The sequence below is a fragment of the Pectinophora gossypiella genome, unplaced genomic scaffold (genome assembly GCF_024362695.1).
Source record: "Pectinophora gossypiella unplaced genomic scaffold, ilPecGoss1.1 Pgos_32, whole genome shotgun sequence".
Lineage (NCBI taxonomy): Eukaryota > Metazoa > Arthropoda > Insecta > Lepidoptera > Gelechiidae > Pectinophora > Pectinophora gossypiella.
The window spans coordinates 264,770-289,615 of NW_026063242.1; the positions used below are offsets into that span (position 1 = coordinate 264,770).

A 24,846-nucleotide genomic window follows, 5' to 3' on the forward strand; every position below is an offset into this window, starting at 1 on the left:
ATACCTTTCATTGCACCGTATCTCTATCCTTGTCTGTTGTTTACACTGTGTTTGTTTCTATCGATGTTCTGCGTTATCAAAATGTATGTTTGCTACGTCATGCGGCTTGGTCATTTGTGGTGGAATGCGAAAATCGTTACTAAAAGGTATGTTTATGTAGTGTACGGTGTCATATTACGTATAATAAATTATATTACAAACAAACAGTTACACATGATTAGTATATTCCATTTCGATTCCAGTATTTCATTATTAATCACTATATTAACAAAACACCTTCGAAAATGTATACGTTATATCATGAGTACATTTTCATTCTTAGGTAATATATTATCACATAAACACCAACATGCACACATACCTAAACATTACTTTACAACGCTATTAAAACAATATAATTTGATTGGCACAAATGATTATGTCATGGAAAAATCTTGCAATTCATACTTTTCAATTTTTAATTCAATACTAATACAATACTTTAAGATAACATATGATAATAATAATATTCAATAATAAACGAAAGTTAAAAGTTGGACTATTTAATGCTGGATCACTGGGAACTGGGCATGACGAGTTTCTCGTGGCGATGGACCGTCATAACGTAGATGTAATGGCCATCAATGAGACCTGGATACGGGAGGGACAGGAGGGCCGCGCGCCCGCCGTGCCGGGATACCGCCTGCGGAACACACCACGCCCCCCCGGGCGCCGGAAGCGGGGGGGCGGAGTCGGATTTTATATCCGACGTGGTGTCACCGCGCGAGTGCTAGCCCATCCACAAACACCACCGGTGGAACAGATGTGGCTGGGGGTCACAGTTGGTAGTTGTAAGCTAGTGATAGGTACTGCGTACAGGCCAGACTGGGTGACTGAGGGTCTACTTATAGATGCTCTTTCTTCGTCCCTGGAAACGTTCACCTGGTGTAGTAATGTCGTACTACTGGGCGACTTTAATATTGACGTCGCCGTGCCGTCATTGGCTAGTGTCAGAAAACTTAACCAATTCTTAGCTGCTTTTAAACTCTCGCAATTGGTCACCGACTACACGCATTTCACTTCTCACAGCCAAAAGACTATAGATCTAGTATGCACCGATATAAAGGGGTGTACAGTAACAGTGGACTACATTCCGGATCTTGGTAGACATGCCTTTATCGCATGCCTACTCAATATACCAAAATTTAAACCCTCTCCTGTTAAAGTCACGCGACGGGCACTTAAAGACATACATGTCGACACTTTTAGAGATCATCTTGCCTCAATAGATTGGGGCAATGTCGAAGCAGTCGCCGACGTAAATATTATGGTATCAATGTTTAATTCAGCTATTGTTGCACTATTTGATTTGCACGCTCCATCCAAAACTTTCAGCATGCGTCATCACCAGTACCCTTGGATTACGTACAATGTAAAAATGATGATGAAAAGACGAGATGAAGCACATGCCAGGGCGCGTATAAGTGGCTGTGGCTCCCATAAGGCGTACTATAAGGATCTCAAGTATACTGTGGAGAAGGCATTAGCGAGCGAAAAGCAAGCGTATTATGATCATTACGTTAATACCAACTATAATGACCCTCGTACACTCTGGACACATATAAAAAATAACGTTAGGATTAAATGCAAACCTGATTTTCCTACATGTATTTTTAAGGATCCTGAAGCAATAAATGATCACTTTCTAGACGTACCTAATGGGGGATCGGTGCCGGTTTCAAATCTATTTTTTTTTAAGGAACAACGCAAGATCTCTTCCACATTTACACTGAGAAAGGTCTCTGAGGGGGACGTACTGAGGGAGTTACAGTCGCTTCGTTCGAGCGCCGTTGGCGTCGACGGTATTTCCTTAGACATGATAATAATGTCACTACCCGAAATCTCGTCAGTGCTGACATCTATTGTGAATAGATCGATCGATACCTGCACGTTTCCCAAACTGTGGCAGAGTGCAATCGTCAAACCACTGCCAAAGAACTCCAGTCCCTCCTCCCTAAAAGATCTGCGCCCTATTAGCATATTGCCTTGCATTTCAAAGATCTTAGAGAAGATCGTGGCGAAGCAGATGAGACTGTTTTTAGAAGCAAATGCTTTGCTTCCAGAGCTACAGTCGGGTTTCAGGAAATCTTATAGTACAACCACTGCTTTGCTGAATGTGGTGGACGACATTCTAGCCGCACAAGATGACGGGCGGGGTACAGTATTGGCGCTGCTGGACTTTTCTAGGGCGTTTGACTGCATAGATGTTTCTCTATTATTGGCAAAGCTACATTACTATGGTTTTGGTGCTTCTGCCATTCAATGGTTCGACAGTTACTTTAAATATCGTAACCAATACGTCCAAATACAGAATGATCATGGCGAACCGATGGTGTCCCCTCCCAAGCCTGTCACTCGTGGTGTTCCGCAGGGCTCTATCTTAGGCCCACTGTTATTTATCATCTATAGTGCCGATGTCGTGACTCATATTGAGCATTGCAAATATCATATATATGCTGACGATATACAACTATATATATCATGTAAACCCGGCGATACACATTCCGCTATAGACAAATTAAACGATGACCTAGAAAGGATCACTTTGTGGTCAGAGTCTAATTCATTGGTTTTGAACGGAAGTAAAACCAAATACATGATACTGGGCTCTAAACAACAGGTAAGTAAAATATCTAATGAAGGTGCTAATGTGGTCATTAGAGGGGAAGCCGTGGAGCGTGTCACGGAAGCTAGGAATTTGGGACTTCTCATGGACGAAGAACTGAGGTTCGACAAATATATAGTTAACACTGCAGCAAATTGTTTTTATCGTCTCAAGACATTATACCAAATCAGGAACTATATTAATACTGAAACCCGCATCAAACTTTGCGACACTCTTGTTATGTCGAAATTTAACTATATGGATGTAGTATATGGTCCGCGACTGCTTGCCCGATCACAAAAACTCATACAAAGAGTTCAAAATGCCTGCGCACGATTTTGCTTCAATATACCACCACGCACACACGTCACGCCGTTTATAAACAATGCCAATATTATGAAGATGAATGCACGGAGACAACTACATCTTGCAACGCTCTTGTTTGGTGTAGTGAAACATCATACGCCGCCGTATCTCGCTGAGAAATTGGTGTGGTCACGTGACGTGAAGTCGTACAAAACTCGCTCGACGTATTACTCACTGGCAATACCGCGTCACCGTACCACTGCCTTCCGCGGAAGTTTCAGGTTCGCCGCGTCCAAGTGCTGGAACGATCTGCCGCCTCCATTATGTAGTCTGAAAACGATACACAATTTTAAATCTCATTTTAAAAAACATCTTATGAATTTACAAAAAAGTGTCATTTAAGCAATATAAATTTCTTACATATTTAAATTACTTCACATTAAATTACACTAACGTCTTACTTACCTCAATGGATCAGACACGAAGGTTTTGCGGAGTCGTACTAGCGGCGTGGAAGCGACGATACCACGCGGTCTTGGTTTTTCACTGTTTTCATTACACTGCATCCATTGACCACAATGTACCTATTTATTATTGCTGAGCTCAATTCGTTTATCCATCGATTTTTATTACTTTTTCAATTATGAACAAATTGTGAAGTAAACAAATAAATGATAATCACTGTCTTATTGACGTTGATAGTATTGGATTGCATCGAATGCGCAATTGGTGTAGTGCCTGCTCGGCGACGCGGACGGCGGGCGACTGGTTCTTATCTATGCAACCATTGCAGTCATAAAAAATAATGCTTTGTCCCTGTCGATCTGCGGCCGACCGGTGCGGGACCATTGCCTAACACACACACACGTACACACTCCTACATCTTATTTGTTCAAACATTTATTTTATTAACCTGCTCACGATTGTTTTTACTTGTTTTCCTTTATGAGTTTGCACAATATATAATTAATATATATTATACTTATTTACATCTATATTTTATTTTATTTGTAATTATATTATGTAGTAATTATATTATGATAATATCTAAGTAACCTATAATAGTAAGTAAGTATATGTACATATGGTGGCGCGACGTCCGTACTTCACTCATTACTCAGGCCTCACAGAATACCAGCGTCGCGGCTCACGCCGCGGCATAAGCTGAGTGAGGACCTTTTATACGGGACACCATCCACTACACATGGGTAAGCCGACATGACGTCACTTTTTAATTTAGGTATAAGTTTCTGTGTTCGTTTTCCATGTTTCTATATAGAAAATATTTCGTGTGTGCGTTGATTTCTGATGTGATGTCATTATAATGTATATATTGTATATGTAATCCGTGTCTGTGGTGTCCTAAATAATAAATGTTTCTTTCTTTCTTTCTAATTATTTAGTGCAATAAAAAATATTTGTATTGTATTTAAATTTTTTTTCTATTTGCATGGAAAAAATAAGTAAATAGTAGAATACAAAAATAAAATTCATCTATAAAGTTATAACTAAACTTAAACTTACCTTATGAGAGGTATGTGAGTGAATTATAGAGTTTCTATGTCTATGGAGTGAATATTGTTGGTACTGCATCACTATGTAATAATTTTGTTTGGTATCCTGCTCGATAGCAAGCAAGATATATCGAAATGTAATGAGCACAGGTGAAAATAAGAAAAACGCGTCCTTCAGAAGAGAGAATCATCTCGTTTCATGGTCTGAATCCAATTGTTTCTTAATTTCTGTCCTAGTAATATGTGCTGATCCCAAGATTTATACATCGTAGGGCTGGGTGTGCTGATATATATTCTATCTGCATGCCGTAGTACTTGTCTTTTTTAAACCTACCACACTGCTTTATTTACATACAATTTATTTGTAATAATGGAAGAGCGGGGCCTCCAAACACAGGCTATGTCGCTTAAATGGAGACCCCAATCCACCAGTAGTTAAGGCTTTATTGTAAAAGAAAATAAACATTTTTAATTTTTTTTTCATTTTTCTGGTTTCGTAAATTAGGATATTTAGGAAATATGTAATCTTCATCCAAATCGGAAACAGGTCGAAGAATAAATTAAAGATGAATAGAATAACACATCTAGATGTTACATTAAAACATAATAATATGTTGTCGACATCAAAGGACAACACTACTTATAATACTTTGAGTACATGATCTGTCAAAGCTGATTAACGTAAAATGTGAAATCAATTATTTGTACAAATGTCGACGGCTTTGCTGAAAATATGCGTCTGCATCGTATTTAGGGCTCAATAAACTTTTGAAAAAACAGACCATGTAATGTACTTCGTGCACACAAATATGAATAATGTGGTCGATAACTTACCCATGGTGAGACATTATTTGATCGTTCTCCATTATAACACCCATTCTACTCTCACAACCAATGGCTACGCAAGCCATGGTTCATAATGAATAACTATTTCACAGATTTTTTATATAAAAAGTTGAAATAACATCCCAAAACACCGAAAAACTAACGCCAGGTTTGATATCCAGCTGGCTACCACAACATCTCAAAACGGGAAACCTGACGTTCTAGACAGCGGCGTTTGTCTATATTTGTTTCTTTTTTTCACAGAGAATGTTGCCATAGGGAAGAAAGAGAGCTAGGTATGATAGTTTCATCGTCATTCTAAAATATTATCTGTCTATTCTATACTTGGTCTTTGTCCACACTGAACATCATCAACATATGTGGAATATTCCAATGCAAAGGAAGCTAATGGATATTTACTTTTAAAACGATGTGAAAGTTCCATGAGACCGTGTCGTTAAAAAGCTGAGCTTTTAAGCCCCACAGTTTGTATCTGAATGCATTTAATGAAATCATGTGTGGAGTCACGCCATAAAATGTTTTGTAAACAACAATAGGTATTTATTATCAACAAGCACTTGTCTATACGTGGACTTAATGTCACAAAGTAAGACATAATATTATGTTCTAAACAAAATCAAAATGTCAAAAAGTTCACTTTGAACAGTGGAGCAATTTAATAAAATATCATTAAGGCATAAACCATTTTTTTTGTTTTCATACTGGCGTCAAAGGATTGCAAACAGGGTGATGAGGCAGAAATGACACATTTCCAGAATTTAAATCATAACTGTCAATATTAAAATATATGACCCTGGTTTATGTAATCATTAATCATCATCATCAATTTAAGAGCCACGCTCTTGTCGGTGTAGCATTTTCCATCATCATCAAAAACACAACAACAATAATAATCATTAATAAACTTACTAGGTATAATGTTGATATAGAATACTGTCTTTAAGAAACGCCTTTCAAGGTTATAAAGTCTTTGTAATGCTGAAGAAAAAGAATCTCCTATAAGAATATCCTCTAGTTCCTGTTTCAAAGATAGGGCAACGGATTTTTTTTTATTTACTAAACTTACAGAAGCTTAGATAAGCATTCTTCTGCTAATTGGTGCTCAGAAGTCACTTCTTTAAAAACACTAGGCACATTTTCGCATTTCCAAAATTTGGAAATATTATCATTAATCTCATTTAATTGTTACCTTGTATATTAATACATAAATTGGAGGAAAAAACCTTGCCAGCAGACTCCCTGCCACCTTATAACCAAAACTTGTATTTCTTATTTTAAGTAGGGGCCGGACGATGTAACAGGAATCACGCTGCAGCACCTGAAAGAATAGGTATGTCACAACCCAATAGCAACAATATTTCATGACTTTTGTTAAAGTTTTTGTCAGCTAATTGCACATGAGCATCATCATCATCAATTTAAGAGCCACGCTCTTGTCGGTGTAGCATTTTCCATTCCAGTCTATCAAAGGCCAATTCCTTGACTTCCCTATAAGACACGACGTTAACCTTTTCTTTAATCTGTTCCATGTAAGCTCTTCTTGGTCTTCCCCTTCCTCTCTTTCCTTCTAGCTTTCCTTCTATGATGTTTTTAATGAATTCGTCGTGTCTTATTAGGTGTCCAATCATCTTGCCTCTTCTGTCCTCAATAATTCTCAGTATTTGTCTCTTTTCCCTTACTCTTACTAGCACTTCCTCATTTGTAACCCTTTCTGTCCAACTTATTCTTTCCATCCTCCTCCAACACCACATTTCAAAGGCCTCGAGTCTCTCTCTGTCCTTCTGTGTCAGTGTCCAAGTTTCACATCCATAGAGGGCTATACTCCATACGAAGGTTTTGACACATCTTTTTCTGATAGATTTGGCAATCCTAGCCTTGAATATGCACCCTTTGTTATGGAAAGCTTGTTTTGCCATTGCTATTCTGGTTTTAACGTCTAAAGTACATCTTGAGTCATTCGTTATTATGCTGCCTAGATACTTAAAGTTCTTTACATTTTCAATCGGGATATTATTTAACTTAATTATTTGGCTGTCTATTTTTGGAGTTTTGGAAATTGTTAGAATTTTGGTTTTACTTATATTAATTTTAAGGTCGTATTTTTCAAAAACTGTGTTCATTGTGTTAAGTAGGGTTTCTAGGTCTTCTTTATTACTGGCCAGTGCCGCAATATCGTCTGCAAATCTGATACTAATTATATTCTGTCCATTTATTGTTATTCCGTTACTGATTTTAGCTATTTCCTTCATGGCACCCTCTATGAAAATGTTAAATATTAGTGGAGATAAGGAACAGCCCTGTCTTACACCTTGCCGTACTCTAGCTTTTCTCTTCACTTCTCCTATTTCTACGACAGTTTCCTGGTGTTTATATAGTTCGTATATTATCCTTCGGTCTCTATAATCCATTCCTACTTCCTTCAACCCCCTCATCATTTTCCTCCAGTTTACCTTGTCAAAAGCCTTTTCAAGGTCTATAAAAGCCACGCTGGTATCCATGCTTAAATCCAATCTCCTGTCAATTATCAGTCTTAAAGCTAATATTGCTTCTCTTGTACCTTTCTTTTCCCTGAACCCATACTGGTCATCTCCCAGACATCCCTCAGCTTTAGGTCTCAGTCGGTTTTGAATGATTTTAAGTAAAATTTTTGAAGCCTGTGATATTATGCTCAGTGTCCTGTGTTCTTCGCATTTCAAAGTATTTGGTTTTTTTGGTAATGCCAAAGTTTTACTAACATGAGCAGGGATGTTAAATTTGGAAATGTGAAAAGAATGTTGACTTAAATTACAGGTTATTTTTCTTACAACTCAGCAGGTAATATTCATGGAGAAGCTATTTGTTGTTGAATGTATACACACCTCACACCTCAAATTTGCCTTTGTTGAGACATTTATTACATTACTTCACAATTTACTTTCTTTGCTAAATCGTCAGTTATAAAAGATAGCTGAGACCCAGAGTCAAGTAAAGCTCTTGCGTATATGGTCGTGCCATTTTTACCTTTTAACCTCACCACAGCAGTTGGGAGAAGGACATCTTGCGATTGTGCAGTACCCGACATAGATACCACACCATTGTCTACCTCTGGAGCATTGCCAACAGTAGCCACATGAGCATGGGGTGATAATGGTGCATGCACAAGCGTTTTGTGCTTTTGTTAACAAACTGCACATTTCAAGCGAAGGAAACATTTACCTCGATGCTGGTTTAAGCAAATTGTGCTCGGGTATCTTTCTACCTTTGTCAAATGTATAAGATAGATATCTTCATCAGATGCTATTTTAAATATAGTACACTCATAAAGTTTGCAGTACTTACATGATGGTGATGTGGAAGACTTGGTGGCCACACCAGTGACAACTTTACCACTGGACTTGGCACGCCTTGGGGATGGAACAATCCTCTCTTCGTCGCTATTTTCAATGGCAACGGCCAGTTTTCTGTAAATAACAAAAACTCATCCAGTATGGGCACCTCCTTTATGTTCTTTCTAAATAAAAACCCCTGTTGGAATATGTGACAACCTTTTTTTTATTAAAATATTCACAAGTAGGTGTGTCCCATGAATCAAAATCAGTAGGCAAATTTTTGCGCTGTGCACTTTTTAAAAGATGTTATATCTAAAATGCTTTATACATGGAAGTTTGTAATTTGAGAGCCATTGTTAGGTATATCTATCATGTAGAAGTTTAAGAGCATCATTATAATTTTTATCAGTAAGTGGCATAATTTTTATTATTATACTTTACGTACCGTAGTTGGACTCGGAGCCACTGCAGGGGTGCTGGATCTAAGTAGGCGATCCAAAACCGCAATACTATTAAAGTATTTGGTTTCATATTCGCCATCGCCATAGTCTTCTTCGTCATCATCGTCAAACAACACCAATAAATGTAAGTCTCGTAATCTTTATAGGCTTCGACAAGCTGTTTACGCTTTTCGTATAAAAGTTCATGAGAGCTCGTACCTATTGTGATTAAAACCCCTTGACGAATATTTTATAATCGAACAATTTGTTTTTATGTACTTTTAGGGTCAGAAGTGGTAATAATTTAAAAAAAACAAAACTAACAATCACACTTTTTATTTGAATTGAAATTTTAACAATCACTTAAATACAGAAAAAAAGAAACAAAAACAAAATAACCTCGCTTGAAAATGCAACAGAAAAACAGGAAAATATCGAACAAAAATGGCTCACGTGACCTGGAACGTAGTCCTCTACCGATCCGTAGGCTTCGACGTCTCTCGAGCAAATGTCCGCCAAACTGGCGCGCGATGCTTTTTATAGAAGTCGGAGGTGCTACGATCGATCAGTGGGGGGTTACGCTTATACGGCCTCTCCTGATGATAGGTCGTCCTCGACCTGGTCATTAACTAGGGGAGTTCTGGATGAGGGTCCGGCAATCGCAGCTTGTTCAGTCTCCCTATCGCAGTCCAGTAGTGGCATCGATGGTAGTGCGTTGGGTAGCGCTATTTCGGTGTCCACAACTCCGTCGTCTGAAACGAGTCGAACATTAGAGATTGTTTCCTGAAATATCACACTCCTTTCGCGCTCCTTTCACATATCATTCACTTAATTCAGACAGTTTTTCATTCTTCACATCTTAAGCTCCTTGCATAATACTCGCATACGCACACACATTTTGGAATTAGAACATGTACGCCTTGACAGGTGACTGCCAATGCCCAGGGACGACTTGGTCAATCAATATCTGTCAACCGTAGAACGACTTGACAGACATTGCCAACGTCCGAGCCTGCCTAGTAACAAGGCTACAGGCAACAAGCGACAACATGACTGACACGTCCGCTTAAAAGCGACTTGACGATTAACGTCAACGCCAAGGACGACTTGGTCACTCAATATTTGCCAATGACCATGATGACTTGACGAGATGACGTCAACGCCAAGACGGCTTAACAAATATTGCCAACGTCCACGGACGACTTGGTCACTCAATGTTTATCAGCGTCAATAGTGGCATGACGATCAAACGCCATCACTTAGACAGCTTGAAAAACATTGCCAACGTCCACGCCCGACTAGCAACAAGGCTACAGGCAACAAGATCTACTTTATTCTAAGCCCACAGAACATTGCTCACCACTACTCAGAAAGGGGCCTAAGTTCAGGGTTATGAGAGGATTTGGATATATTCGCGTGCCGGCTTTTAAGTAAAATTTGGAAGTCGTCAGTTAGTCAGGTCAAAGAGAAAGAACACAGGGGTTTCAAGAGGGGTATATGTGGTAAACAATGTAACGCTAGCCCCGAACAAAGCTGTCTCTTATTTCAACTCACTCTCGAAGAAAGCAGCGCACGACTCCGGACACCATTCGCCGCGCCAAGCAACCATATGCTGCGCAGCTGCCTGCGTGAGCTTCCCACGGCCTCCGCTCAGAAGTTTCAATTCGTAGCGGCCGCCCGGTAAGGTCTTCACCACTTTGTACGGCCCACGCATACCAGGGTCAAGTTTCCCGGTTACCTGTGAGAACTTAATCACAAATACCAAATCGTTAACATGAAACAAACGCGGTGGGCGTCTGTGGCGATTCACATGCTCGTCTTGTTTAAACTGGTTGTCCAGAAGTCGTTGTCGAACATTGGCCCTGGTTATCTCGCGTACAGCCTCTCGGTTAGGTGATGTTCACTCGAGAGCCACGTCCCTCACCAAGTTACGGATGACGGGTGTCGTCCCTTCCGTTCCAATCAGAATGTTCAGTGGCGATGCCTGTGTGGTCTTCTGCTTCGTGATGTTCAAAACGAGCTGCATCTTCCACAAGACATCCGACCATGATGCATTTTTGTGATTGACTTCGATGCGTATCATGTTTAAGACAGTGCGTACGTACCGCTCGACTTGGCCATTAGAGTGGTGCATTTCCGGAGTGATGAAATGCAACTCGCACCCTAAGCCGTCCATCTAGGTCTTGAACTCGTTAGACTCGAACATCCGCCCTTTGTCTGTGACCATTAGTTTGGGGACACCGAATAAAGAGATAGCCTGCGATATGACACGTTTGAGTTCACCTACATCTTGGCGATATATCGGCTGTAACATGGAGTACTTCGAAAATGAGTCGACTAAGATAAGTACGAACCTATACCCTTCGGACTCTGGGAGAGGACCTAAGGCATCTACGTGCACAACGTGGAAAGGCTCAGCAGGTTTTTCCCATGATGTAATGTGCTGCAGTGGTGCCCGAGGTACTCGTTTCTTTGAAATGCACACTAAGCAATGAGAAATATATTTCCTGACGAACTGCCTTAGACCAGGGAACCAGAAGTGTCGCAGAATCAGGTCTTGAGTCTTCTCGTGTCCAATATGTTCGTGCTCGTCATGAAATATCCGTAAAAGGCTTAGACGGTAACCTTTCGGGATGTAGCAGAGCAGTCGTGGCTCCTCGCCTACAGTGGAGTACTTGTAATAAAGGAGTTCATTTTGTACTACATACCTGTTGGTGTCAAGAGTACCGTCTTGAAGTTTCTGGATGAGGTCTTGACTCTCCTGGTCGGCTGACTGTGCTATTTGGGCCCAGCTGCGGGGTCTGGAAATCTGGTTAACTCTAGCTGGGTTCCGGCTCAAGTAGTCGGCATGTTGCATTAGAACTCCTTTGCGATACTCGATATTGAAGTGGAAGTCCTGGAGGTAGATCCACCACCGAGCGACACGAGGTAGCAGGTCTTTTTTCCTTTCAGTTGATTTCAGAGCATTGCAGTCTGTGACCACAACGAATTGCATCCCCGCGAGGTAGTGTCGAGAATGCTGGAGTGACTTGACTACGGCCAGAGTCTCGAGCTCGTAGAAGTGGTATTTGTTTTCGGCTCCTTGGGTAACTTTACTAAAAAAGGATACCACGTGCTTCTTACCATCTGGATGAGTCTGTAGTAGCACCGCTCCATAGCCCGCACTGCTCGCATCCGTGTGGACCTCAGTAGGTAGCTCGGGATCAAAAATGGCGAGTACCGGTTCGCTAGTAAGATGTTTTATTAGGTCTTGTCGTATGGCTTCACATTCAGGACTCCAGTTGAACGCGACACCCTTTCTAGTTAGAAGCGTGATGGGCGCGGTTTTAGTCGCATATCCTTTGATATACCGGCGAAAATACCCGGCCAGGCCAAGTAACTGTCGCACCTGTTTAACATTTTCAGGTGGCGTCGTGTTAACAAGTGCCTCTACTTTCCTTGGGCTCGGTCGAACCTGACCTTTACTTATAACTCGCCCAAGGTATTCAATTTCGGTCGTAAGGAAGGAACACTTTTGGAGATTAATTGAAAATCCTGCCTGAGTGAGCGTCGACAACACCCTTCGCAGCAATTCAATGCCTTCGGTTATAGTGTTACTCATAAGGAGCACATCGTCTACGTAGACCAAGACACTACCCTCGTCGATGAAACTTCGTAACGCGTCATTAATTATGCGCTGATATACAATAGGGGAATTAGCAAGACCGAAGGGCATTTTGACATACTCGAAATGGTCCTCTGGTGTCACAAACCCCGTCAGAGGGATGCATTCCTCTTTAATCGGGATCTGGTGAAAACCAGTGGCCATGTCGAGGCTTGAGAAGTACTTGTAGCCTCCAAGTCTATCGATGTGGTCGTCGATGAGGGGGAGTGGGTATCGGTCTTTGACAGTGATGCGGTTCAACGCCCTGAAGTCAACGCAAAGTCTATCCGTGCCGTCACGTTTCTTAACTAAAATGATTGGACTGGCATATTCGGACTTTGACCGCCTAATAATGCCTTTATCTAGAAGATCTTTTATGATTTCTCGTACTTTAATTTTCTCTTGATACGACAACTTATAGGGGCGATATACTATCGGCGAGGAACTCGTCAGTTTTATGTCCATCTCCCCTGTCTTTACCGTCGTCGTGGCAGTGCCGGAAATAAGGAAATCAGAGAACTGATTGATGACGGAAAATAGAGTCTTACGATCTTCGCCCATTAGAGGTGTGTTCACCTCGAAAGATTCGATGGGAACGGCTGAGTGCGGATGAAAGTGTAAGCAGTCGTCTGATCGTGTTAAATATTGCCTATCCTTTGTCCTAACATACGTTACTCCTTCCCGATTCAGGACGTCCGTTCCGATTATGATGGGTGCGTTCATACACTCAGACGGTACAACAACTAAGTCCGCTTCAAGGCTAATTTCACTAAATTCTAGCGTGACTGTAACGTAAGATGTGGCGTTGATTTCCTTCTCGGATATTCCCTTAAGAACGCATTTCCTAGGTTTGGGCTGACATGGGAGATATTTAAGTACGTCTGATGAAATGAGAGACACGTTCAGAGCACCGCTGTCTATCAAAACGTCAACTGGGATACCTTCGATTACCGCTGCAGTGATATCACTGTTTCGTGGGGCGCTAGCATCTCCATCCGAGCAAAGATTAACATTATGCTGGTTTCGGGGTTCTGAACGTGCCTTTGCGAAACATTTGCTTACGTCATGTCCCGGTTTTTTACAGAAGGTACAGGCACTATTTGTAGGCGGCTTCAGTGTGCCCACTGACGGTGCGAGGTTCGGTGGATTCCCGCTTGAACCGCGTCTAATTTTCTTGGGGCAATTACGACCTATGTGACCTCGTTGATTGCAATGGAAACATTTAATATCCGGACGTTCATTTTGTTTACTCGGCTGATTTGTCTTAGGATGTAAATTATTGGGGTGGCTACTAAGTTTCCCTCGGTTGGGTTTGACGTATATTGACAGAAATGACACAATATTATCAGAAGTCAAGTCCGCATTAGCTGCAGCGGCCCGGACCTGCGGATCGTCTATTCCACGAATTACTATAAGGGTCCGCAACTCGTCGGAAAGACCCCGTACAATCCGTAGACGTAACAGCGTTCGACGTGCGTACTCAGCGTAGGTAGTATACGAGTTTGACGTAGTATTCATGGCCGTAAAGAGAATGTTCGCATAGTCTAACTTCGTGGGGCAAAGTGGGATGAACTCGCGTTTAAAATTCGACCAAGTCCGGTCGTTTGTAACCCATTCACCTAGCCACACCTTAGCATCCCCCTTAAGACAGGAAGCGACACGGGATAAGCATTCCTGATCGCCCCAGCCGTTAGAAGTTTTAGCGCGATCAACTTCCTCACACCATGCTTCTATGTTGTGTACGGTGGGATCAAAATTCGAGATATAGTAACAGTTTGATCTAACGGGTTGGTTTGATTTTAGAACTTCTAACAAGGCCTGTGCAAGGGTAGACGCCTCGGAGGAACGACACTCCGACTCACAAAGGCGGCGCCCCGTACCATAAGGTCGGTGAGTGGTGTCAGTCCCTTTATCCCGACTACCATCGTTTACGGGTAAAGGACTAGGCGTTCGAGTGGACGACGGGCGTATATCGCGGGTGCGGCGCTTGGTACTCCGGGAACGTCTCGCGGACCTACTACGTCTTTCATCGCGGGATGGACTTCGCGTATACAACTTTGGGTGGGAGCGCGTTATAACCCTATCGCGTGACGAAGTGCGCGACCGATAACGGCGGTGTCGATTATCAGCACGACGGCGGTCCCTACAGCGTGAAGAACGCGGGGGGGGGGGCGATCTTGATCTAGCCAGGGTTCGAGAACTACTGCGAGACCTACTACGCGTCATGCTTCGAACACGAGAACGTACGCGGACACGCGAGCCACTTCGTGTACGACGTCGCGATTTACGGCAACGCTTGCTACGTTCCATCACTACAACACTCGCGGTAATACGCACTTATTCACGGGACGCACTGATACACAACACAATTGACACGTAAACAAAATTTCAAATAAACGGTTATCGCTACGAAAAAAAAATCAAGCGGGCTACTCTGCTTTGTACGTCGTAACTATAGTGGGCAAATGAAGTTCTTTATCCCACTTCTGATTTTAGGGTCAGAAGTGGTAATAATTTAAAAAAAAACAAAACTAACAATCACACTTTTTATTTGAATTTAAATTTTAACAATCACTTAAATACAGAAAAAAAGAAACAAAAACAAAATAACCTCGCTTGAAAATGCAACAGAAAAACAGGAAAATATCGAACAAAAATGGCTCACGTGACCTGGAACGTAGTCCTCTACCGATCCGTAGGCTTCGACGTCTCTCGAGCAAATGTCCGCCAAACTGGCGCGCGATGCTTTTTATAGAAGTCGGAGGTGCTACGATCGATCAGTGGGGGGTTACGCTTATAGTACAATAATAAACAATGAACAAAAAAGGCGCAAAGTACACAAATAGCGATTTTAAATTGAAAGAATCCTGTACTGGTAAAATCTAGAATTGAAAGAAGAGTGACGAAAATGCCCGCGTTCGGATACAAACTTATACAGCCGATGAACAATTCCGCTTCAAGCGGTATTTCGCTAGACGATTTCTTCATACAAAAAATCTTCCTCGCTGCAGCGCTGCAAACATGATTTCGCGCCAATTTAATTTTCGCGACAAATTGAGTTGGCGTCATTTTGCTGTCTTCTTTTTTCACGGATGCGATGTATATTGTTGTCTCGTTCACACACTTATCCAAACGAGAATAGGCTAGATCCAACAGTTTCCAACTAGTCAAATCAGTTACTTTTTACTAAACGTCATAACACGAAATTATTATAGAATTTGTTTGAAAAAGCCAAAAGCACATTGTGACGTCACAGAAAAACGTGATAAATTGTCGGACTTATTATTACGTTTTTCTTGTTTTAAATTCAAAAATGAGTAAAATTGAAAAAAGAAAACGTTTTTCGTTACTTTTAGATGTGTCTTTATTTAGTAGGTAATCAGAATTTAATAATTTAACTTGAACCTAGTACACGACCCAATTTGAGAAAGCGCGGGGCGGATGGCACAGACAAGTGTGGACTGGAAATTTTGATTTTGATTTCCGTTTTTTTTTTATTCAGAAGACGAATAAGACTCATCTATTTAACGACTAGCTTTTGCCCGCGACTTCGTCCGCGTGGCGTGTTATATAAGAGAGAGATCTTTGTGTGTGTGGGAGTGCATACTTATGCAGTTTAGATTTTTTCATAAGTACATTTTTTTTTTCCCAATAACTCCCATTTTTCAAAATACAGCCAAAAATAAACTTTATATTTACTAAGGTATGCATGCATGCTAGATTGAATCAATTGATTGAATTGTTTTTTTTTAATTGATTGTTCATTGAGTTTTAATTTTAATACACACTTCCTCTCTTCCCTTCAACGTTGCTGTGCCCTACACGGTCCATGTTTTAGTTCCTATGCCTATGTAACACCCCATTGTACTACATGGAATGCAATAAATAATTTAATTGAATTGAATTGAAAATATCTATCTTACGCGGTTTCGATTTTTTCATACAAATGTTTTTTTCCCACTAACTCCCGTTTCCGTGGGAATTTTGCAATATCCTGTTGCAACTAAGCTTTAAGTTAACTAAGGTACCTGCATGTCAAATTTCAAGCGTCTAACTTAAGCGGTTTAGATTTTTCATACAAAAAGATTTTCCCGCTAATTCCCGTTCTCGTGGGCATTTCGGGAATTCCTTTCTTAGTGCACCTCTACGGTACTTAAGGTATCTGCATGCCAACGTCTAACTTGAGTGGTTTAGATTTTTCATACAAAAGGATTTTCCCGCTAATTCCCGTTCCCTTGAGAATTTTGGGAATTCCTTTCTTAGTGCACCTCTACGGTACCTAAGCTATGTCCCTTCCAAATTTCAAATGCCTACGTTTAGCCGTTCAGGCTATGCGTTGATATGTCAGTCACTGAGTCAGTCAGTTTCTCCTTTTATTTAGATTTGATTTTTTCATACAAATGTTTTTTCCCGCTAACTACCGTTCCCGTGGGAATTTTGTAATATCCTGTTGCAACTAAGCTTTAAGTTTACTAAAGTACCTGCATGCCAAATTTCAAACGTCTAACTTGAGTGGTTTAGATTTTTCATACAAAAGGATTTTCGGGAATTCCTTTCTTAGTGCACCTCTACGGTATCTAAGGTACCTGCGAGCCAAATTTCAAACATCTAACTTGAATGGTTTAGATTTTTCATACAAAAGGATTTTCCCGTTAATTCGCGTTCCCGTGGGAATTTCGGGAATTCCTTTCTTAGTGCACCTCTACGGTACTTAAGGTATCTGCATGACAAATTTCAAAGGTCTAACTTGAGTGGTTTAGATTTTTCATACAAAAGGATTTTCCCGCTAATTCCCGTTCTCGTGGGCATTTCGGGAATTCCTTTCTTAGTGCACCTCTACGGTACTTAAGGTATCTGCATGCCAACGTCTAACTTGAGTGGTTTAGATTTTTCATACAAAAGGATTTTCCCGCTAATTCCCGTTCCCTTGAGAATTTTGAGAATTCCTTTCTTAGTGCACCTCTACGGTACTTAAGGTACCTGCATGACAAATTTCAATTGTCTAACTTGAGTGGTTTAGATTTTTCATACAAAAGGATTTTCCCGCTAATTCCCGTTCCCGTGGGAATTTCGGGAATTCCTTTCTTAGTACACCTCTACGGTATCTAAGGTACCTGCATGACAAATTTCAAACATCTAACTTGAATGATTTAGATTTTTCATACAAAAGGATTTTCCCGCTAATTCCCGTTCTCGTGGGAATTTCGGGAATTCCTTTCTTAATGCACCTCTACGGTTCCTAAGGTCCCTGCATGACAAATTTCAAACGTCTAACTTGAGTGGTTTAGATTTTTCATACAAAAGGATTTTCCCGCTAATTCCCGTTCCCGTAGGATTTTCGGGAATTCCTTTCTTAGTGCACCTCTACGGTATCTAAGGTACCTGCATGCCAAATTTCAAACGTCTAACTTGAGTGGTTTAGATTTTTCATACAAAAGGATTTTCCCGCTAATTCCCGTTCCCGTAGGATTTTCGGGAATTCCTTTCTTAGTGCACCTTTACGGTATCTAAGGTACCTGCATGCCAAATTTCAAACGTCTAACTTGAGTGGTTTAGATTTTTCATACAAAAGAATTCCCCTTCACTACTCTGCTCCTATTGATTGTAGCGTGATGAAAAGTATACTATAACCTGTCCAGGAGTGTGAAGAATAATTGTACCAAGTTTCATTAAAATCCGTCCAGTAGTTTTTGTTTCTATAAGGAACATACAGACAGACAGACAGACAGACAGACAGACAGACAGACAGACAGACAGACAGACAATAATTTTACTGATTGCATTTTTGGCATCAGTATCGACCACTTATCACCCCCTGATAGTTATTTTGAAAAAATATTTAATGTACAGAATTGACCTCTCTACAGATTTATTATAAGTATAGATATTTTTATCTTTTAGGCTACCAATGGAACTTGTGGCGGTGCCAGCAGAACCAGTTACATTGTATGAGAACAATAATAACAACAATCGGCGACTGCTTGAAATAGCGCTCAGTAAGCGCCACAATATAGTAGAAAATTACTTTTGAGTAATAAACAAGTCTTTTTTTATTTAATCTAGTAATTGGGTTTTTTTACTTACCGCTCCCTGTTTTTTAATCTGTTTTGCAGAACCAAATTATTATTTCTCTCCTTCAATAATTGGTTCTGTGTCTGTATGGTGTTGACTATATCCTGTAATGAAGCATTTATATTTTGAAATTAATTCACATTACTGTGATTGATTAATATAAAAATTCAAACAACAAAGTCGCGCGTTACTTTACTTTTAAAACATTTGTCGTTGCTTGCTCTGCCGCAAGAAACTCGACGGCCCGATCTCCTAGCCCAATACGCCGCTGCTGTGATGTGGAAGTGGTAGGGTGCACGTCTCTATGAGCAGTATTCTGGAATGAATGGGTTTTAAAGTAGTGCTTTAATATATTATTAAAATGAGAAAGTTGGAACCTTCACAAACTTACCTGGCTCCGTGTGAAGGTCGACGTGTAAGCGGGTAACATAGGACTTTGTCCCGGGGCCTGCCTGTGTTCTAAATTAAAAACTGGCATCTGGAATAAAATTCGGCTTTTATTTTGGTGCTATAGAGCCTAGATATTTCACTCCATTACGTATACTGTATGAACATGATTTTATAAACATTTACAAAAAGAAAATCGAGTCTTGCCTGTATTTGGCTCTGTGTGGATGTCGACGTGGGGTTGGTGGGACTTTGTGCCCGAACCCGCCTCTGTTCTTCATTGAAGACTGGCATCTGGAATAAAAGCTAGTTTTTATTGGTAATATAGTGGAACAAGAATGTATATGTATATATATATTATGTGATGCAGTGGAAATGAGAGCTATGTGTGGGGTGACTTGACTACTGTAAGTGGAACTCCGTGGACTCTGCCTACCCCAATGGGAAACAGGCGTGATCGTATGTTCTGCTCATTAGGTATACTGGATGAATATGATTTTATGTAACTTCTGATTAAAAAAAGAAAATTGAGTCTTGCCTCTATTTGACGCACTATGGAAGGGACGGCATATCCCAGAGCCTGCCCCTGGTTTTCGATGATTTCAATCTAAAATAAAAGTAGCATTTTATATTGGTGTTACATTACTCCATAAAAGTAATTATAACTGAAATTCTAAACATGTACACCTCGCTTGCTATTTAAATACTTGCCTCTATTTCATTATTCAATTCCTGTGACTGACCCATTGACGACTCCACAGTTTTATGAGATGGCAGCTCCTAAAAATGGAAATCACTTTAATGTTGGATTTTAGGATTTCATTTATCTTTTTATGTTTGTATATTTTAAATGATAAAATATAATGAATAAAGATAATATTTGTTCACTATATTTGATGTTCTAATTCACTCCAACTTACCCCAATACCTGTCTCCTGTGAGTCGCCACCTATACCAAAAGCCATCTCTGTGCCAATGACACCTAAAATTTTATTTGTTGTCTCGGAGAGGCTTGGCACAGGAATTAAATTGCCTGTGGCGGTCAAAGCCTTACGTAGGCTCGCTCCTTCGCCCCTTGCTTTTTTTTTTAAATCCCGCCAAGTCTGAATTTTTTTTGATTACCAATTAAAATTGTGCTTTACTTCAATACATATAATAATAATTACAATCTAAAATGAAAATATTAAATAAATTATTTTACAACAATATTTAAAAAGAGCAATAATTACATGTCGCCATTGTTCTATGGATTTGTCAGGCCCATGTTCCCTCAGCAGCATCCGCAGCGTTTCCCACTGCTGTAGATACTGCTGGCTGCCCAAGGGGCCAGTGAACTCCCCGTTGGCAAAACTGGGGTGTGTACTCATGTAATCAACTAACATTTTTTGTTGAGTTAGAGTACTCCTTATTCTGAAACAAGTTATGATGATTAAACAAGATTCTTCGTAAACCAAATAGAACAATTCGGATTTGATACTTACTTCTTTTTCCCTAACTGCGGGTTCATTTCCAAAAAGATCACGAAAACTTTTACTTCACAAAGTTCAAAAGAAGTTGAGGACTTTAATTAGTTCGTTTGTATTTTTTATGTTCGCGTTTTTTTTTTTGTTCGCGTTTTTTTGTCATTGAAACAATCACAAGACTCATAATAAAACAGTAAAAACTTGTATAGCGCTATCCTTTTCTAATCTTGTGAGTACGTCAAAAATCGCATTTATAAACCAAAAAAAGAAAAAAGATTACGAAATGAACGAATGATTTAGAACAGCACTATTGGGGGTATAGTGTTAACAAATGAAAAAACAACACTTTTATTTCAGATAGCAACATTTTTTTATGCGACGAGTTATAATTTTATCCACGGTAGATAGTGGATCGCGCTGTCAAACCGTGCCCGCAGAGAAGATAGAAACTGCATATATCTTAAACCATACCGCGCCGCGCCGCGGCGCGGCAGTAGATAGTCGTGCCGAGCCCACAGGTTGGACATAGATCGATAGGAAGGGCACTAAACTATCTGGGTTTAGGTTAGCGTTAGCTGCGGCTGCTTTAACGTGAGGATTGTCGATACCGCGTATTACTATCAAAGTCATAAGTTCATCACTAATTCCCTTAATTATTTTTAGTCGCAGGAGAGTGCGTCTTGCATATTCCGCATAAGTGCTGTACTTATTAGATGTCGTGTTCATAGCTTCAAACAATATGTTAGCGTAATCTAATTTTCGAGGGCAGAGTGGTTTAAATTCATTTTTGAAATTCGACCACGTGCGGTCGTTTGTGACCCATTCGTTTAACCATACCCTCGCATCACCCTTAAGGCACAAACCAACCCGAGATAAACATTCATGATCGTTCCAGCAATTTATTTCCTTCGCGCGATCTACTTCCTCACACCACATGTCGATATTATGTATGGCGGGATCAAAGTTAGATACGAAATAATTATACGATTTGACCGGTTGAAAAGATCGTATAGCATCCGCCAAAAGCTTAGCTGGTTCGGTTACAGGGTGAAAATTCGAACTAGAGGATTGCGTCGCATTATGTAAGTCTACCCGCTCATCATGAGAACTTGACTGTGGTTCCAAAACATGAAATTCGTTCGAGTCGTGCGTACTCGTCGTGTTTAAGTCGACTACACTAGGATTTACGGCACTAGTCGGGTTACGGTTTACTATTGCATTAGGTGGGTCAAAGGTAGGGTTAAACTCACTTGAACATTTATTTTCTACAGCCTGTAAGCGTTTTAAAATTGAATCTAACGCGTTACAAATCATATTATTCGGTTCGGGGGTAGTCGTAACTCGACAATGATGGCGACGTGAGCGGTCCCGCCATGCGCCTGAGTGGCTGCGTGACCGGTTTCGCCGTGCCCGGGAGTCGCTACGCAAATGATCACGCGAGCCAGAACTTGATGAGTCCTGTCGGTGATGATGTCGCGAACGCGAACGGTTATGACGTGTCCGGCTTCGCGATCTATGCCTAGTATTAGACCGATGACGTACTCTAGACCTGCCACGAGACGTCTGTCTCGGTTGATCCGACATAATCGTAAAAAAAAAAAAAACAAGCACAGATACCAAAATGTTTGATTAGGTTCCTCTTTGTGGACTACAGGTTACTAATCCCACTTCTGATTTTAGCATCAGAAGTGTAAATTTAATAAAAAAAAACAATTTTAATGAACCGATATTATTTAATTTCTTTATTTACAAAATTATATAAAGCAAAACCAAAACTCAACTTTCATAAATTAAATAAAGGGAACCAAATCAAACAATTAGAATAACATAAGTAAAATAAATAAGTGAAAAATACGTAGCTCACTATGAACCGCACTCCACGAACGCTCGAGCAAAAGTGAGCGCGCGGCGGTAATGCGCGCCTTATAAAGGAGGGAGGCAAACAGGCGGGGGCTGGTAGGTCTTATTCCTTATAATATATTAATAGATATTAATAGAGGGACACTCGTACATTGAATACAACCATCGCTAAAATGTGGGAACTCGCTCCGAAACAGGGTGCGCTGTCGCTGCTACCGCTAGGGCGCCCCTTTCCATTGACGAAACCATGTCCTTGACTATGGCAGACCTGGCCTGCTGACCACAACGCCTGCATCCTTTGGACATTAACACTAAACCCACGATGACAATAATACAAATTAGAAAAACACTAAGCAGTTCCACCTTCTTCTCCATAGTCGCGGTGGCGTTGGCGTCGTTAGCTCCGACTTGAGCTATAACGACTTCCTCATTCTTACTTTGCGGATTACCCATAATAGAAATAATACTCATCTGGTTAGCAAGAGCGACCAGATGCTGCAGTGTCCGTCTATTAAATTAACACAAAAAATCTTTTAAACTACTTAAATACTAACTTTTTTGCTTACTTCAAAATTATTTTAAACACTAGATTATTTTGTGCAATTTTTGCTTAACATAAGAAAATTCCGACTTGACGTAGATGCTTTTTATGCTCCTCTTCGTCATCGACCTTACACGTGTTAGATGCGTCCGTCATTAATGCTAACGTAGCGTCTGCACCCGGGTAGGCCAACCTAACGGCTTGGCTAAGGCTCCGCTTACATTCGTCGAATGCCTTCTCGGCATCCTGAGTCCACACAATGGGGGTCTTATCTTTCTTCTTTGCCCCGTGTAGGTATGAATTAAGTAACGCCTGACTTCTAACTGCGCCCGGAATGTGTGGGCGATAAAAAATAATCATACCTAGAAAACGTCTCAACTCCTCGATCGTTCTTGGTTTTGGAAAATTTTGTATCGCAGCAACTTTGTCATCTAAAGGCTTAATTCCTTCAGTGGATACTTCGTGCCCTAAAAACTCTATTTTCTGTTGACCAAAGGCACATTTGGACACATTAATCGTTATACCATACTCATTCAATCTTCCTAAGACTTGACGTATCACAAAATAGTTTTTCCTGTATGCGGTACAACTATTTTCTTCATAACAACGTGACTGCCAAACTCATTACGTTTCAAATATTCATCGTTCTTCTGAGCTTCTGCTAACTGTGCATAATCTATTGTAGTTGGACTACATACTGTTTCTATGCGCGATAAGGCATCCGCAACAATGTTGTCATTACCATTTATGTGACGTATGTCGGTAGTGAATTCGCTTATTACTGTCAAATATCTGGTACGCCTTGGCGTTTCTTTTTCCGGATTAATTTTCGAAAATGCGAAAGACAACGGTTTGTGATCAGAATAAACTGTAACCTGACGCCCTTCAATCATGTTTCTAAAATGTTTAATACACATGTAAATAGCCAATAATTCTCTGTCATAGGTTGAATATTTCTGTTGCGCGTCGGTTAACTTCTTGGAATAATAACCCAACGGCTCCCAGTGACCGTTGCGCTGTTGTTGCAAAACTCCAAACCATGTACAAACCAGGCTCGTGGCTGATCAGTCCAAAAGTTTGCGATCCGATTAGATATCGAAATTACTGCTAAAGTTTCCACTGGTGGTGGTGGGGGTGGGGGTGGTGTATTACCCGGCATCTTTCACTGTCACTATTATCACTTAAAAAAAACACAAATTAACCTTTTAAGGCGACTAAAATCGCGTGTGCGCTCCCCCGCTAGCCTGTAGCCACGCGGCAAATAGGCCCGCGCCGCGTGGCGAGTTGTTTCCTGATTCAGCAGATTTAAAAATGTTCAAATTCACTCTAGGGGTCACCAGTTTAGGGTTTATATGTATTCTATTGCTTTGGACTAATAGGAGATAAAGAAGAAGTCAGATTAACGTTCACGCACTGCACATTTATTAGGTTCTTTAACAATTGAAATAATTATAATTAACAGGCTACTGACGCGAGTGGAGGGAGCGCGGTATGGGAAACAACTGGTTGGCGCCGTTGCGCCCGCACAGAATTGCTGACTCCGATTTTAGGAATAATACACTGTGTGTCCCTACAAACTTATCAACAAGGGATAAAACTTACGTATGGCGGACTCGTGTAGGCTTCAGTATTTGCGCAGTATTCGTTCCCACTCCGCATTGACCGCTCTTGTTGTCACCGCAAGCGTACACGGCGCCCGTATCTGTCGAAATACAGGATTGTTGTCAATGTAATATAAACGCAAGATTCAGTTCTTTTGTCCAAGTCCAAGGAAGATGTCTTCCGATTGTGGCTCCGTCCACCTCCTAGTAATATTATAAAA

At 40.6% G+C, this 24,846-nt stretch overlaps 2 protein-coding genes across 2 annotated transcripts; both read right to left on the bottom strand.

The window, feature by feature from the left end:
- Positions 1-9,462: 9,462 nt before the first annotated feature.
- LOC126380945 (uncharacterized) lies at positions 9,463-10,899 on the bottom strand. Its single transcript, XM_050030524.1, has 2 exons — positions 10,613-10,899; positions 9,463-9,810 (listed from the first exon to the last, which is right to left on the bottom strand). Exons 1-2 carry the CDS (start codon positions 10,770-10,772, stop codon positions 9,641-9,643), a joined length of 330 nt encoding a protein of 109 aa, XP_049886481.1. The 5' UTR covers positions 10,773-10,899; the 3' UTR covers positions 9,463-9,640.
- Positions 10,900-18,773: 7,874 nt separating this feature from the next.
- Positions 18,774-21,131, bottom strand: LOC126380941 (uncharacterized). Its single transcript, XM_050030519.1, has 8 exons — positions 20,390-21,131; positions 20,081-20,263; positions 19,872-19,940; positions 19,699-19,767; positions 19,368-19,454; positions 19,165-19,251; positions 18,970-19,089; positions 18,774-18,877 (listed from the first exon to the last, which is right to left on the bottom strand). The coding sequence occupies exons 1-8, from the start codon at positions 20,540-20,542 to the stop codon at positions 18,782-18,784; spliced, it is 864 nt and encodes a 287-aa protein (XP_049886476.1). The 5' UTR covers positions 20,543-21,131; the 3' UTR covers positions 18,774-18,781.
- Between the last annotated feature and the right edge of the window lie 3,715 nt (positions 21,132-24,846).

Coding starts and splice junctions, on each gene's coding strand:
- LOC126380945 (XM_050030524.1), bottom strand. CDS start 10,772: ATGCGTGGGCCGTACAAAGTGGTGAAGACCTTACCGGGCGGCCGCTAC. Junction 9,811..10,612: donor GTGCGCTGCTTTCTTCGAGA/GTGAGTTGAAAT, acceptor GACTCGTTTCAG/ACGACGGAGTTGTGGACACC.
- LOC126380941 (XM_050030519.1), bottom strand. CDS start 20,542: ATGTTAGTTGATTACATGAGTACACACCCCAGTTTTGCCAACGGGGAG. Junction 20,264..20,389: donor CCATAGAACAATGGCGACAT/GTAATTATTGCT, acceptor AAAAAAATTCAG/ACTTGGCGGGATTTAAAAAA. Junction 19,090..19,164: donor CGACCTTCACACGGAGCCAG/GTAAGTTTGTGA, acceptor CATTCATTCCAG/AATACTGCTCATAGAGACGT.